This window comes from Anopheles funestus, chromosome 3RL, assembly GCF_943734845.2.
Source record: "Anopheles funestus chromosome 3RL, idAnoFuneDA-416_04, whole genome shotgun sequence".
NCBI lineage: Eukaryota > Metazoa > Arthropoda > Insecta > Diptera > Culicidae > Anopheles > Anopheles funestus.
Genome location: NC_064599.1, coordinates 64,315,057 through 64,332,244, shown reverse-complemented (window position 1 = coordinate 64,332,244; position 17,188 = coordinate 64,315,057). Strand labels below are relative to the sequence as shown.

At 39.9% G+C, this 17,188-nt stretch overlaps 1 protein-coding gene across 2 annotated transcripts in view; it reads left to right on the top strand.

The window, feature by feature from the left end:
* The first annotated feature begins 4,897 nt into the window (after window positions 1-4,897).
* The window catches only part of LOC125771645 (LIM/homeobox protein Lhx1), a 36,467-nt gene continuing 24,176 nt past the window's right edge, over window positions 4,898-17,188 (top strand). Inside the window, exons 1-3 of one of the 2 annotated variants that reach the window (XM_049442468.1) lie at window positions 4,898-6,682; window positions 9,110-9,305; window positions 12,356-12,570. In XM_049442468.1, the coding sequence (XP_049298425.1) occupies window positions 6,640-6,682; window positions 9,110-9,305; window positions 12,356-12,570 (454 nt within the window). In that variant the 5' untranslated portion in view covers window positions 4,898-6,639. The remainder of the gene's footprint in view (window positions 6,683-9,109; window positions 9,306-12,355; window positions 12,571-17,188) is intronic. The other variant, XM_049442469.1, reaches the window with a different exon arrangement.

Here is a 17,188-nt window from a genome sequence, read left to right as displayed (position 1 = left end):
CTATTTTCAAATTGTTCATTATGTCCTGTGTGTATGTGTTTTTTTATTATCTCTCCCACTCCATTGATGACAATCTCGATTTTCCTCGGCTCCTCGGCCACATCGTATTAAGTCATCAAAAAAGTCACATCAAACCATCAATGTGCGTGCGTTTCTGCGTCTGTCGATTCCAGTTAAGTTTGTTTGTTTGTTGTGTGTGTTTTTGTTTCCTTCTCTCCTTGTATCCATTTTCTTCTGCCAGCAGTTGGCGTTAATCCTCAATTTGTTTGGCCCCGGCTGGCTATATCGTTTTGTGTTCTTCCGTTCCATTCCGTATCATCCTGCCGGTGCGCTTGCTGTCTGTCTGTTTAATAATTTCATGGTTGTGATCTTTTGATTAATTGAACGCAATTATCACCGGCATTTTTGGAGGCTGCCGGATATTCCATACGATCCAGCATCGTTTTGGAGTCGTTGTCGTGTGCGTGGAAAAAGGTCAAACTTTTTTTTCTCCCTTCTTCTGTCTATCTCTCTGTCGTATTAGCTCTCAATTTGCTGTTGCATATCGATGTATTAATTTTGTTTCATTTTCTGGTAACTTCGTTCCGTTTCGTTACCGTTCGTATGTCAGGTTGTTGAGGTCGTGACATCCTCCGTACGGTGTTCTGGGATTACACACGTGAGCAGCTTGACTTTCCATATGTGGAAGCTTTTTTTTTGACTCGTTCGGGTCAGGCCGAGCGGAAAGTTTTGTTGAACGTAATTTTACGCACATGTGGCTCCGGTACGGCCCGATGATGATCTGTGATCATCCCTCCACACCGATCTCACTTTAACGCGCGTGTTCCGGTTGCCTCCTTTCGGTGGGACGCAGTGATGCTGACGGGCCGTGTAATTGACAGCCTTCATGGAATCGGGCATGGTCCTAGTAACTCAATTTTAGATAAGATATTAAAGCGAGAGATGAAAAAATCACACTTGCGCGTGCTTGTGGTGGAAAAACATGTTAAACGGGAGCGATGTAGGAGCGAAAAAGTGCCATAAATTAAAGGACCCAAAATGCCGGTAGGAGGCGTTAAGTGGATGCGGTGAAAATGGATTGCTACGACGAAATGTCAAAATTTGTAATAAACGATGAAATATGAACGCGTTCGGTTGTAACGATGTCTAGGCAAGCAGGCTCCTTTGATGTTTGCGGTTGCTCAAGAACTCCAGCTTTTTTGTTGTTGTTGTTACCGAATAGAAATTTGGAGGCTGGATGAAAGAAAGATGAGGTTGCGAGGTTATTGGTGTGTTTTAATTTCCGTTTTAAATTTGTGGTGTACTACTAGGTATTAGTAATATTAAGAAACTACTGTTAAATATTTGGTAAATAATACATTGTGGAATATCTTACGAATATAACGAATTTTAATCTGAACCGAGCTTTATGTGGGAAAAATAAGTCTAGAAAGTCAGATCAGGACAAGCATTGATTTAGTAGGTCTTCTGCCAATTTAAAAAAAAAAACTAAAGAAAATTTTATTGGAGTTACAATACGGCAAAGGCCGTAATCATGTAATAAAATTAAAAAAAAAAATAAATAAAATTTATTAGAGCTTTTATAACAAGTCTGATATGTTGAAAGAAGTTTCTTTTCGCTCAAATAATGCTTTAAATGAAAAATGAATAAAAAATAATAAAAAAATTAAAAAAATTCTAAAAATTTGAAAATTGCCTAAGGCTATAGCCTTAGATTTTTTTAAGCAGTTTAGCAAAATTTTAAAAATTGATATATTTTAATGCGAATTCTTTGAAAAAGGTTTCTTTTCACTCAAATAATGATTTAAATTAAAAAAAGAATAAAAAATCAGAAAAAAATTAAAAAAAAAAAATTTCACTCGAAAATTTCATAAGGCTTACCCCTTACGTTTTTTTTGAGAAATTTTGCAAAAAAAATTAAATTGATTTATTTTAATGTCAATCAGTTGAAATAAGTTTCTTTTCACTCAAATAATGTTTTAAATAAAAAAAAAGAATACAAAATTTAAGAAATTAAAAAAATTCTAAAAATTTGAAAATTTCCTAAGGCCTTAGTTTTTTTTTGGGAAATTTAGCAAAATTTTATAAATTAATGTATTTTAATGCGAATTTGTTGACATAAGTTTCTTTTCACTCAAATAATGCTTTATATTAAAAAAAACGAATAAAACTAATAAAAAATTAAAGACCTGTTCATAAATTGTTTATAAATTTGTGTTTTCGATTGAATTTGAAGAAAAAAAGAACTTAAAGTATAACGTAATCCGTAGCAAACGTGACTGTGGTGTTCGTTCGTCCTTGTACACCAAAGTTCGAAGATCAATTCTCATATAGACCAAGCTTGTCGAAAAAAAATTGTTTATTGGCATACGTATTCAAAACAAATCTAGTAAGCAATGATACTGGTAAATGGACAACGATAAAGTAGACTTTTAAGTACCTAAAGTCTTAAGTACCTAAAGAATATTTTTCCGAGTTTTTGTTAAAGAAACCGTCGAAGTCTGGTGTTTATAAAGTAAGCAAAAGAAGAGAAAAAAGGACAAGAAAAAACGAAATGTGAAAAGGAATCAACAGGAAATAGCTAATACAACAAAGGGACAATTTTGCTTATTATCTCCGAATCCGAAATAAAAAGTGGTAAAAAAAAGTAAAAAAAAAACCGGCAGAAACAAATGCTTCGTACATCGTAATTTGTAATAAATGCATGATGTAGAAAACATTAATGAGCGATGAAGCGATGACCCACTACAGGACGAAAATACTTTTTTTTGCGGGTCACTTATTTCTGCTGTGTGTGTGTTCTATCCGGACCCCATTGAGGATCGCCTGATTGCGCCCAGTGAATTATGCAAATATCTGCACTCATTTCGTATTCCGCGTTTCTGGGCGCGCAAAAGTTTCACGCTGTTGTTTTATCATTCGCCTGCCCCTCGGTGCCCCTCGAACAAAAACTCACCACCGAATATGTTGCACGCAAAACAGCGTGTGTATGCACACACATTAGCGATTATTAATTGGTATTTAAACGGAGCGATTTAGACATGCTGAACGGCACATTTAATGGCTCTGTTGTGGGGCCATTTTCTCGCCTCCTTTTCTATCCCCGAGGTTCACACATTCACACACAAACACACACACACATTTTCGTACGGACCAAAACCAAACCAAGCCACCGTCCAGGGGGGGAGGGTAAAGTCACCGGCTTAAAGTATACTTTGTGTGTTTTCACATTTTCGCCCAATTGTGTCCGGGTTGGTTGAACGAGCGAGATGTGTCGCTTTAATGTGATTAATCGTTTACATTAAATTAAAGCTTCGGGCTCGAGCTAGCACCACGCTAGTTGGCACAATTGTAAATTTAATGCTTTGCTGTGATAAGGGTGAATTCGCTTTAAGTGGTTCAGCTTTTTGTGTGCTTTGAATTTGCACTGAACTTTTAAACTTGAATTATTTTTGAGAAAAAAGTAAATGGAAATTATTCCATTGAGTTGTGTATGCAATAAAAAAGTTCACGCAAGTTAAATTAAATTTAAATAACTTAAAGGTTAGATTACGAAAAAGTAACATTGATAAAAAAATTACCAATGCAGCATTATTTATTTACAAAAATTTATACAAATCAATTTTGGATCGAATAAACTGAAAATGAATGGCAGTGAAATGAAAGTATGTGTAAAAAAGTTTAGATTAAAATTAAGGTTAAAAGAAGATAGAATAAAACTAAAACTGAAATGAATATTATTATATCTCTCAAAAGTTGTTCTTGTTGTAATTTTTTTAAATAATATAATATAGGTAAAAAAATCGGAAATTTATAATCCTATACAGAAAAGCATTCAAATTTAGATTAAAGTGAAATGATAAACATAAAAATTTGGAAAATTGACAAAAAGTTTAAAATATTTCGCCTGTTATAACTTCTTAAAGTAATAGCTTTAAAAAGTTATAACAGACTAACAAACATTACTTAAAAATGTTTAAATGATAGGTGCAGAACAATATATCTAACCTTCTCCTTTGATGACAATGATAAGGGGTTGATGTATCGATTTCCACCACATTACGGCTGTAGGGAACTGAAGCTCCATTTATATTCCGGTTTTCATCACTCGTTTCGGGGTTCAAACATCCGGGAGGCAGCAGTTTTCCAATTTTCAAGGACACTCTATAACCTCACCAAGAACAATTCACCAAGCCACCAAGAAGGTTTTACCCTCGGAAAGCCCAAAACACTCAATGCCGTTCGGTCTGGATAGACCAAACATTGAGCCTCTCTCCGTAAATCGCGACGCACAAGTCTCGCCCATTAATAATCGAAAATACGTAATAATTAATGTGCACATCCATCCTTAAATTGCAACGGCAAGGCCCAAAAACCGCCTACGGCACCTTTGGTTCGCACAATAGTAAAAAAAAGGAAAACTTTTTCTTTTGCCTCGATCTTGCGCAAAAAGGGGTTGAAAGGGGATAGCGCTCCCCTTTGGCAAAGAAAAGGGAAAGAAAAAAAATCAAAGTTCACTGGATCAATAGTGTTGCTGGATGACTTCTCAGAACGTGTGTGTGTGTGTGAGTGTCGCGAAAAGTGTCTCCGAAAGAAAATGTTTCTCCCATTCGAGTCGAATTTTCCTACCATGCCAAAATCGAACCGATAGGGGATGAAAGAGAATGCACGAGTGAGAGAGAAAGAGAGTCTGTATGTGTGAGAGAGGAAGAGCACTCACGTGGGAAAGACAAATACAGCTAGCTAGGTTGCAACATTCCAAGCGAGCCAGGAAAATGCTTAGTCGGTGTAGAAGAAGCTACAGTCAGCGGGTCAGCATTTCCCCAGAATCACACCTTTTGGGGTGAAGGAAAACCTCCCAAAAAAACCCACCGTCAGAGCAAAATCGTCCCAACGTACACGGTGGTGTATTGGAGAACAGTTTTTCCTCATCAACGCCTCATCTCCAGGCCGCCAAAGACGCCATCTCCGGATTCATTCAAGTTATTCAACCCCCCTCCAAACCCCGTCACATTCCCTAACCAAAGGGGGTGTTGACAAAAGTCGTGTGCGTGTAAAAATCATGCATCCGATTGGATAGAATAAACAATAGCGGCATCCCTTTCCCGTTCACCCATTCCGTTCCCTTTTTGTTTGTTGCTAAGCAACGCCTTCTTTTCCAAGAAAATGGCTCTACAATGTGCGAGAGGGAGAGACACGATAAGGGGTGAATGTGTATAGCTTGTCTGCTCTTTGTTGTAACATGGGGTAGCAAAACGGGTTCAGCGTTCGGAGCGGAGCGGAACGGAACGGAACCCTCTATGGGGATGCATGTGCACGAAAGAGATAACACGCTGGTCGCTGAATGTCGTGTCGCTTCACACTTACTGCAGACACTTCAGTACGGCCACTCGATACGGTCTTGGGCTTTCCTCTTGCACGTCGTCGATGTTGGACGCGGCAAGTCAACATTTATCCCTTGTTCGGTGCGGTTCGATATTCGAGCGAGGCTGCCGAGTTTACACACGGTCAGTTCGGGTGCGTAAAAAAGTATTTTTTTCGACAACAACAAACGACGGGCTGCGGGAGAAGTAACAGTGACGTGTGCCGCGTATCTGAGTGTGTGTTTTGCTTTGATTTTCATCAACCATATTGTCGTCCGAGCGTAAATCGATGCGTTGAATAAATGCGTGCCAATCAGTGACAAGATTAAGCGTGGAAATTTGAAGAAAATAATAACAAAAAAAGAAGAATGTACGCCAACGAACGGCATGGATAAGGTTGAAAGGCAGCATCATAAATCATTCTGTCTACGTGGACGGCGCGTAGTTTAGGGAAAATCGTTAACCACGTCTAGCCGCGCGCGCGTGTGTGTGCGTGCTTTTCCACGATCGCGAGTGTGTCGGAAAATTGTGTTCTTCAAACATCCACTATTTTCACTACCGTCGGTGATAGGAAACGAAGATTCGGTCGAATTCCTTCACAGCTGTGCGAGGAAAATCATTCCCTTCTCATGTGCAATTTTACTTGAATAAAAAAAAGGGGTGGCAAAAGGAAAGCAAAGTGCATTCCCCGCCGCCTACTCAAGATCATGTTGCGTACGAAGTAACGAAGTAGTGAATGTAACCAGGATAACACACACATGCGTGTATGGTGCGTGCAGCAATCGTAGTGACCTGTGGAAAATGAAACCGAAAACGGGAATGAAAGTCACGTGAAAAGTGTGAAAAGTCTCACTCCCTACCATCCCCACCCAAAAAAAAAGTGATCGAAAAAGAAAATTTGTGTACATGCCGTGGGTGATTTAAAGTTTTCTTTTAACCTTCCATTAGACAAGGTGGTGCCACAAAAGCCACCCAAAAAATAATCACATTTCTAGGTCACCAAAACACTCCGCTACAGGGTGGATCTATAAACACCTGTAGACAGGGTGTGGAAAACTACCTGTGCGTGTGTGTGCGTTTGTGTACGCGACGGTGTAAAACGGGGAAAGGTGTACACTTCAGCTTCCATTATTTCCATTCCCCCCGTTCGGTTGAAACGGATTTCAAAATTTTAACGGAAGCGACCAAAACGCCCCCACGGGCAGTCGCGCTGGCGTCCTTTCTGGGGGACAGTTTCGCAGCAATCGGTGCCCGGGCACCACCGGCCAAGGATCTGATGGCGTTCGGTTCGGTATTGCAGCACAACCAGCACAATATCGGTGCGTGTCGGATAAGTTTTCCATCTGTTTCCTCGTTTTATTGCATCTAATTTGCATGTGAAATATTTATCGTTAAAATTTGTTTAAAAATCTGCATCTTTATTGTTCCTATTAATAGCAATAAAACGTTATTAGTACTAAGATTAATGTACTAATTATTGCTGCAGCATCAGTTCTCTCTCTGATCTCTATAAACATTCAATAAAAACTCTTCCTTAGTTTATTAATAGAAGGCCACAATTAACTTTATTTTACATGATTTCATGTATGTTTTATCAAACATATTCAGCAAATAAAATCGATCAATCAGACAAAGTTGAAAAATATGTTGTAAAAATTCATGATTTCATTTCTTTTCACACTTCTAAAACACTTCTTGAAACGTATTTTTTTTTATTACTTTGTAAATGTCCATTTAGTCTTTTCTTTTCTAAAAAACCTAATGGCAGTAAAAATATGTTACGCACTGTACACTACCTAAGGCTAAGCAAGGATAATGTTTATTTTATCATTTAAATTTCGATACTTATGCCCCCAAAGTTGTTCCGTTTTGTAATGAAATCAAATTTGATAGAACACTTTTTAGCATAATTTAACACAACGCAATGGCAAGACATGGACAGTTCATTACAAACACAAACACGATCCGCTCGATTAGACACACGATCGTCTTTGGGGTGGGGGTGTAATGAGAAGCAGCCCTAATACCTCACTAACACCTTTTGGGGGTGGAAGGACAACCCTTTTAGCCGGTTCCAATAAAATTAAGAATACGGATGTGTGCGACTTGTTTTATCTAGTCCTATGTCAACAAAGTGTAATGATACGAAATGCCAGTAGTTTACACAAAACTTTCTAGCTGCTATCAGATCGGATACTGTGAACGGTGTGATTAGAAGCAAAGGTGTCCGAATCGGAGTGAGTTTTTTGTATGACAACGGAATGAAGTTTATACGTTATTTGTTAAAAATATATTTTTATTTTTTTATTTATGAATATTGAACCAGAACAGAAAACTTTCATTTTAATGCGGAAAATAGTAGGAAATATGAAGGAAATAGATCACAAATATCCCGCCTCGTAATTTGCACAAAAAGGAAAAAAGTATCGCTTACGATTTGCTACATAAATCCCACCATTTCTCGAACAAATCGTATCAAATGTCGAGCTGCTTACCGAAAACAAAACCGATATCAACACATATCAGCACACCTCACAAGGGTTGAGCAAGGCAAAACGGGAACAAGCGGACTCCCTTTTTTGAGAAGTTGTTTTTGCTTCCGATGGTTGAGTGGCTGTAAAAACAACCACTTTCCAATTGTTGGAACCTTTTCGGTAACTGATACTGGTCGGCTGTAAAAATACTAACCACATCGCAGTGTGGCAGAGGAACGGTTACGTACCAGGGATCGCACCTTTTTTTCCTTGCGGCGCGGTCACATTATTGTGCCCAAATCCGTAACGCATGTGTGAAAATTCCCGCTTCCTTTCCCTGGTATAAACACCGCGGGACCGTTTTGTCGAATCGCTCTGCAATTGGCAAGCTAATGCGTAATACGATCCGTTTTGATCCTTGTTGGTGATGATTTTTTAGGTGGCAGCCCGTCACAACAAAAGGGGCCACCGGGTGTTAAGCTAGCGAGAAAAAAATATAATGGAAGGTTTGCAAGGATCTTCCGTTTCCGAGAAAGCAATGGAAGTCGGTTCCCGTGAGGTTAATCAAAACAAAAGGTGATGGTGAGCGCAACCATTCGACAACAGATGGATTTGATTTGCTGGAATGTTTGGGTCTCCTTCCCTTTGATGATTTTTACAAAAAAAAAAAAAATCCTTGATAATATCATTTCAAAATTGCCGAGTTGAAATGAGGAAGTAGCAGATATTTCTAGATTCTATTCAAGTTGAACTGGAGTATACAAGGCTTGATGTGAAGCCTTCCCCAACTTTATTGATCTTATTTAATATGAGTTTGAGTTTGTTTAAAGATTTGTTTTTTTTTTACAATTTCTGCTTCTGAAAGCTTTAACACACAATCAATTTCATTTTGCAAATAAGCTCACGTTGAGAATTTTGCACGTATCCCTCTTGAAGAGAATTCATATCTTAATCCAGAAATCCAGGTATTTTTTTCCATTTTACTATTTCATATCATAACCCGTAGAATTTCCCAAGCAATCACAGGGTTTTTGAGTTCCAACATTTTTGGTTAAGTACATATATGAAAAATTTTTCTCACTTTCTGGAACTTTTGCAAGTAAAACTCGAATCTGCACAAAGCTTTCTTAAAACAGAGTTCCAGAAAAGTTCTGGTAAGGGAGAAAGAATTCCAGCTTTATCTCAACACATTCTAATTCAACTTGAAAATAGTCCAGAATTAAGATTTCTCCAATAAAGCTCAAACTAAAACTCTCTTCCCCCATTTCACAGGTCGCGGTGAACCACCGTCTGGGTTGGGCGATCCGTGCGCCGGCTGCAACAAACCGATCCTGGACAAATTCCTGCTCAATGTGCTCGAACGCGGCTGGCATGCGACGTGCGTACGATGCTGCGAATGTCACCAACCGCTCGCCGACAAATGCTTTAGCCGGGAGTCGAAGCTTTACTGTCGGAATGACTTCTTCAGGTAAGAGAAGAGCGAAAGAAGATAGAGAAATCACTTAAGAGAAACCAAATATAACAACATCTTACTAATCGTGCGTAACAATAGGTTGTAGCGCTACCAGCTTCCGGAAGCACCCTCGAAAACTTCAAAGCTTTAACTTTTGGATGTCTTCCGTTTTTTTTTTCCTTCTTGTTTCCTTGTTCACGATCCCAACTTCCCAAAAGGGAGTGGCCCATCAGAGGTGTATAAAATATCTCGAGAACACACAAATCCTCAAGCTATATGATTTACATACAATAACCACCATTTAAACGGTAGGCAAAACAGTCACCCTCGAGCCTTTACGAAAATTAGTGGGGCGGATGAGGCAAAAAAACAAAAAATGCTAAACAAGCACTCGCATCCACAGATTGAAGAACCCCGGTCCCCGTTGGTCGCTTAGCAAGAGTGGTGGTGGTCCCCAAAATGGTCCCCTTGCTTGTGTTTTGTTTTTGTACGGAACTTGTGTTGGGGAGTGAAAAAAAATATAATTATCAACTCGGTGTGTGATGCGGTGATCGCTAAACATTTATCTTTGGCGAGTCTTTTTTTCTCTCTCCTTTAAGGTGCTGTCTGTTGTGCTTTTCTTGCTTCAATTTTCGCACTGTAATCAGTGATCTTTCGGGTGATGGTTGGGATCCGTGTTGGTAGCCAGACAAGGATGGTATTCACGGAGAGAGAGGAATCAATGGTAGGAGGATCAAAGCTCGACGATCGTGATCTGATGATTGTTGAGTGCGTGCGAGAGTTGATTGTGTAAAGGAAAAACACAACAGACTCATTCAGTGATGGGACAGGAAAATGCCTCAAACCACGAAAGTGCACCAAAGAGCCGGTAACGCCTCGGATTTTCGTGTTCTTTTATTCACTCCATACATTATTGGTGGGGCCCAGGTTTGAAATTGTCTCAAAATTGATCCACAGCAGCGCACAGTGCCCGGAGACGGTTTTAAGGAGGTTGCAGTTAAGATCCGACCATCCGAGATTGATCGTTTTCCGGCTCGAAATGCTCCCGCTTCCGCTAGCTCCCGAGCTCGCTGCTGCTGGCTGATTGTTTCTTTTTTGGCCAGTTACTGCTTTTTGCTTCGTGTTTCATTTTCGGGGTGTGTTCCCTGGGTACATCGCGAAGGAGAAAAATATCAAAACCCGTACCACGAGATTTTAAGGGAAGAAAAAGAAATTCATTGAGTGCGATTTTTCGTCCGCCAGTTTTCGGACGGCGCAGCGTTACTTGAAAATCGTCGCCCGCCAGACGCCTTTTGCGGGGGTTTGCGTCAGGAAGCCCGGTACGCTGTTCATCGTCACGTGTTCATCTTGCGGGCATTGTGTGTTGTAATGTGGTGCCGTTGTTACAGCTTCATGCCGGAGGTCACATTCAATCATCAGGCCGTTTTTTTGCGTTTCTCCCAATCTCCCGGTTGATCGATCGAAGAGGCCGTAGTGAGCGTGGTTTTTTTGTTTGATTGCTGAACGGAAGGATTACTTTCCACTTCCCAGACAGCAGATCATTTATTCACCCTCCCAAGGAGAAGAAGAGGAACTCCAAAAAGGCAACAAAAAGAAAAAGAAAACCGATTCATTCATCAGGGAGTTTTGTTTTATTATGTTGCGTAGGCGAGCAGCGCAGACCTCTTTAATCGAAAGCAAAAATCCATCCAATAAAACTGATTAGCGATCAATTGTTTTAAAGCCTTTTGGGGTGCTTTTCCTGTTGTGTATGTGGCGTGCTTTTGCTGTGCGTCGCAGGGATGCTATTTAATGTCACAATTAAATCGGATCGATTGTTCTTTGAAGCTTATTCGTCTACGCGTATTTGTGTGTGGGAGATTTTAAATTGGTTTATTAACGAGCTTCAGGGAGCGAATTAATGTTAGTCTTAAAAATGTCCACTTCACTTTGTTGAGACTTGAATTGAGGTTTAGGTGGTGGGTTTCTGTTTTGTATGCATTTTTATGCATACTCTCGTGTGCAATTTTTGACTCTTTCTTGTGAGAGAAGAACAATTAAAGTGGGGGTTTTTGTTGAGAAAATAATTTAAATAATAATTAGATTATTAACGATCAGACCTTTAATCATTTTCTAAACTGAATGCTCGAGACCAAATGACGATTAGACATTAGATTAGAGATCTTCTCTTTTTATATACCAATTCCTCAAACTTCCTATTTGTCGAAGTCCTGATATTAAGGTTAAATTCAAAGTGCCTCAATTATGTGTTATATGCATTGTGCTATTCTATGGCCCATTTCTAATCTCTGTTGGGATGTGAATTGAGTTTCTGAGAAATACTATAGATGACACTACATCAAGTAGCGTTAAGTAGCGATAGTAGCGATCAACTTTCTCTAACAATAATTCTTCTTTTTCTCAAAAACTTTAATAGTAGAATTAGAAGACTTTGCCATCGTAAATATTGTTCACAATGTTTTACTTCTATGTCCCCATTTCTTCGAGAGATCACGGTATGTGGTCTGTTCTCGTCAAACCATATTGATTGATAGTGTACTCGTTATTTCGGCTTTTGAGGATGTAGTACAAACTTCATCCACTTCAACAGAACAAACAAGAACACGTACAATGTAGTAGATTTCAGATGGAACTTAATCCATATCTTTCATATGAAACAGGAATGGAAAGGATTGCTCAAGATACTTTTCTAAGGAAATCCAACGCTCCTATTCCAAGGAATTTCTGTGGAATTTTTTTTCTAATGTGTATCTATTCAAATGTCAAATTCTATTCCCGAACGCACCAAGAATAGTGGCCAAAATTAACAAGAAAATACAGGTTCAAGTGTTGTGAAGTTTGGTGAAGTTGTATTCTCCGTACTTGAGTTACCAAACCCAAATCTTCCTACGTGACATCTCGCACCTTTATCGGATCGTTTAGCCATTAGTTTCTTCTTATCACATGCCCACATACAACTCGCTAAATATGCCCCCACACACCCGAACCGTAAAGTTAAAGCACTTCAAATGAACAACCTGAGTTCTCTAATCACACATCCCACATTTCTCTTTTTCTCTTTCCAGGCGCTACGGTACCAAGTGCAGTGGTTGCGGGCAGGGCATCGCACCGTCGGATCTGGTGCGGAAACCACGCGACAAGGTGTTCCATCTGAACTGCTTCACGTGCTGCATCTGCCGGAAGCAGATCAGTACCGGCGAGCAGCTGTACGTGCTGGACGACAATAAGTTCATCTGCAAGGACGATTACATGCTCGGCAAGGGACCCCACCCGATGACAGGTACGCAACAAAACCTAACACGCAACCCGTACACTCCCAAGGCACTGGAGTGATACTTGGTGTCTGGGATGTAGAAATCGATTTTCCAACTCCAGTCTTCCATCTCGGGCGCCATCTCGTACCGTGCAAAGAAGCGGAACGGAACGACTAACGCGGGCGCTGTACTCGTATTCCCATTTTGCTCTTTTTACCACGGACGTCCATCTTGTAGTGTGCGGAAAGCCGGCGGCTTTTCTGTCGGATCCATTTTCCTGCTAGTTTTCCCTTGCGAAAGGGCACCACTTCGCTGTGGTTCGCGTGAGGTTTTTCCCGGCTCATGCGCATTTGTTGCGTTGCCTGGGGACACCGATGGTCTCTGTCTAACACTGCACGGTACGTTTCCCCATGATAATTCCCCAAAAATCCAATTCTTGCTGGTAGTGGTGAGATACGGTTGGAACATACATATATCCATGGTTTTGAACGGTGCGTGTTCTTGGGGAGTATCCTCTGTGCAGGAAATGAATACGTGCCTGTATTTGTACAGGATTTGAGCTTTCACATAGCTGTAGCGTTATTTCGTTCAATCGATGGCATTTGGTTTTGTGTTTTTTCGTTTAAAGTATCATTTTCCTATTTTCACGTTCTGTTCTTGGGATGGCTTTTCTTGGGAGAGAAAAATAGATCCCAAGATTTGATGTCATCGGCATGACATTTGTCAGACATGTCGTACACTAAGATGAATTGGAAATGAAGATGTTCTAACGTACTTGTTGGAGATGGATTTTGATTTGTTCATTTGTTTCGAGCGTGACAAGCTCTTTACTGGTGAAGCATATATTTTCCAATTCTTTGAGTCTTTCTACATGAAGATTACTCTTTTTTCGGTTTATTTTGATCTACAGAAAAAAAACTTTCTTTAAATGATAATCGTACGAGATCCAATGGAAGTGTTTTCAATATTTTTACTCCTCCATACAGTTTGCTACAGGCCTTTCGGAATTTATGCACCATCAACCCAGAACCGGGTATCGTTCCGGGCGCTGTAAAACACTTCACACAACCAGTATCGGAACATTTTTAATGGTGCCCTTCGAATGGAAAATTTTGCCAATAAACAACAACGCTCAACCGTAGCTCTGTAGCGGTTGTGATGGGTTCTGGTTTTTCGTCCAACGTTGAACGGCGTTACCCATGGTCTCCGTACTGACGTACCGCGGGAGGGGAAAAAAAAATAATACAAGAAACATTGCACTATAAATTATCCAAACGCGCGCCGTATGTTGCTTGTAGTACGGTGCCCAGGTACGCGGTTCCACAAATCTTCCCAATAGTGGCGGTACACGGTGAAGGGGAAAAGCCACAGGACCACTGGACAGACACATTTTTGCGTTTTGCAATAAATCGATGTATGTACAACATTATCCAGCAAAAGCGAAGATTGGCCCCACCAAACGTTGCCGCCATTTTTTCCGTTTTAGGGGAGCTTTTCTTCACCCCCCCCCCATTTTAGGGGAGCGTTTTCCCACATAGAAAAATGGCAGTCTTGGGCGGATTATGTATTGTGTGGTTTTTTTGTGGTACCTCACGGAATTGTGAATACTAAATCGCACTGCACTAAAACATTAATATTTCAAGGTTGTTCGTTAAAGTGGCAGTTTTTGCACGCGTTAAGTACCGTTCGAAGCGTTCATAAAAATATTGCCAATGTGGTAGGACCTTGAACAAAAAGGAAAAAAAACAAAACAGAAAAAAACTCACCTTGTAGATGAATAATTAGTATGGAAAACTGTCAAACGTGTGGAAATGAGCAGCAACAAAAAGGGCAAGAAAGAAAGTGCATTGCTTTAAAAAAAACGCACACAAGTCCTTTATGTAGCAATAAAATCGTACACCCTACGGCACTGTGACTCCCCGAAACACACTTAAACATGGAAGAGTGTAATCGGGGGGAAAAAGGGAGCGAAATTGAGAGGAAGGGAGGGATTAGCATATTTAAAGCATAATTTATGCTTCTTTTCAACGGTGCAAACGACGAATGGTCAAGCATGTTGTCGCGCTTGTTCTGCGTCGTTTTTTTCTTCTCTTTGTTGTTATTGCTGCCGGTTTCGTTGCCACGGTTCAAAATATTTTCTCGACCGTTTTAGTACACGTTTCATTTATTGTTATGGTAGTACCCTGGTGCTGTTGTCACTTGCCGGGGTTCCCTGCTTTTGTGCGTGTGTGTGTGTGGAGAGGGACATGAAAATTGCAACGTGCATGCATCTTTGCTCACATCGCTGCTCGTTGGCATTACGACAAATGAGTTAATGTGCGTTTTTGTTATACCGTCCGTCACGAAGCAAATCGTTTGTCTTGTTTGGTGTGTGTGTTTGTGTGTGTCTTGTGGTTTTGCCGACAAACAGACCCCAAAGACCCCGTATCAAAATCTCTCAAAACCCCCAAAAGGGGAGTTGTGTGATATTTTATGTTGGGGGTTTATTTTTTTGCAGTTACGAATATATGTTGCGATATGCAGCTGATTTGGTGTTTGCAATGATGGTTCTTTATACAGACATTACGAGCTTTGTAACGCTATGGCAGTCTGTTTTGACGGGCGATAGAGAGAGAGAGCAAAAAAAAAAGATATGAATAAAAACCAAAAAAAAAAAATCTCAACCATAACTTCGATCATAATTAATACACCATAAAAATGGAGTTTCTTCTCTGTTTTTTTTTATTTAACGACCGCCGTACAATCGGTTCAGGTTTATCGGGTTTTTGAAGAATGTTTGCTGCCAATGATGGGCCATACGTGGATTCGGCATTTTGCGGAAAGATTGTATTATATGCCTACGGTCTAGAATTCCGCAACCCATAACACTAACGAGAAAAAGAGTTGTTTTTTCTTCTCTCTTTCGTTGGAATTGAGATTTTTAAACCAATTTTGCATTAATATTATTTTCCAGCGTATGTTGCCGGTTGCACCAACCGTTTTCGCATGATGTGATGATGTTTCTTGTGCGCTGCGTGTGGGTTTCTTTTTTAATGGCTTTCAAAAACATTCGGCAGTGTAAGTGAGAAACCAAAACTGGGGGAAGAGAGCAAAAAAAAAAAACGTTCAATTCACCGCCGCCCAGCAGGGGAGCAACGTGGCGTGGATTTGGTGATTAGTTTTGTTTATACATTGTTAATGAACATAGTCTAAAGGGTGTAGAAAATATTTGAAAAAAAGAGTTGAAGAAAAATATAACAGCCAAAAAAAAAATCTCACTCTTCCCCATCCCCTGAACAATCCACAAGTCCAATGCTCCTTCAGAGGGATACTTATTTTTTTGTTGTTAATGCTTGGAAGATTGCCCAACACTTTTTGTCTTTCTTGTTTTGGTTTATTTCGGCAAAAGCAGCTGGAAACCTCTTTTTTTGTTTTTTCTTGTACTGCCCTTGAAGCAAATGCAACGCGCATCGGAAGTGTTACAAATGCATACGAAGAATTTATGCTATTTAAAGCGCTGGAATTGATTTCAACTTTTTCTTCTGTGGGGTGTGGCTTGTGGGAAAGAACTTTTTGCCCCTCTCGTGGAAGTCTGCAAGTTCTATGAGTAATGTGATTGTAACGTGCAACAAGTAGCAAGTGGTTGTGCAATAGACGGCTTACATGGTGGACACTTACAGACACTTAGATAGTCGAAAAACTGGGATATTTGCAATTTTTTTTAACCTTGAATGTTGGAATGCAAGTATTTTTGTGTAGTAATATACAAAAAATATTGAAAATCCTCGGCAGCATCACTCCAACAACATTTTTATCTAACACATCTTCTCTGTCCCTGTGGACGACCTAAAACGACAACAGATTGAATTGTTCGGTGTCATTCTAATGACATTTACTGTGAGTGGGTACTTCTTGGAATTTCCAGACCTCGTCATTGTAGTGGCTCCTTTGTCCTTCCACATTATTGGATAAATTATAAAAATATTCCTAAGCATTCCTGAGCGTCTTGTGCAACTTTTGGCTAAACAATATTCACCAAACATTGGAAAAATTGTAATTTCTACACATTCCCATCGTACACCATCACGACGAATATGTTGGAGACTTCTCCCAATTTACCAGAAATGCTCAGAATTAACAGCACTCTAGCTCGTTTGATCTCGGTGCTGAGGTTTGATGCAAGAAAAGGGAAATTCTGACATGAATTGAAATTTTCCAAACCTGATTCAGCATGTACTTGTACATGTGATGTGAAGAACGCATGAAAAAATGGACATGTCAAAAGAACTGGTTCACAGGTATTTGAGAAATTCTGGATTGAGATTTCCAAACTGTTGTATAGGAAAATTCAAAATCTTGTGATGTTTGCGTGTGGATGAGTTTACTCTTTAGTTAGATCTTACCCAGACCATAGATGCAATACACAAAAAATATCGTTTTTTCCGAACTTGCTGAGGGTGTATATGCTTATATGCTTACAAAAGCAACAACGCGAACAACGTTAAATTGGTTTCTACAAATCGTTCACTAAGCGGCCATGTCAACCCCGAACAGGTACTGTCAAAATTTTACAAGCTTACCGCCCGAGATCAATTTACATATTGGATCTCTGTGGCTAATGCCATTCGGAATGCGATCATGCCGATCTTCTTCCAACTTCCGTGC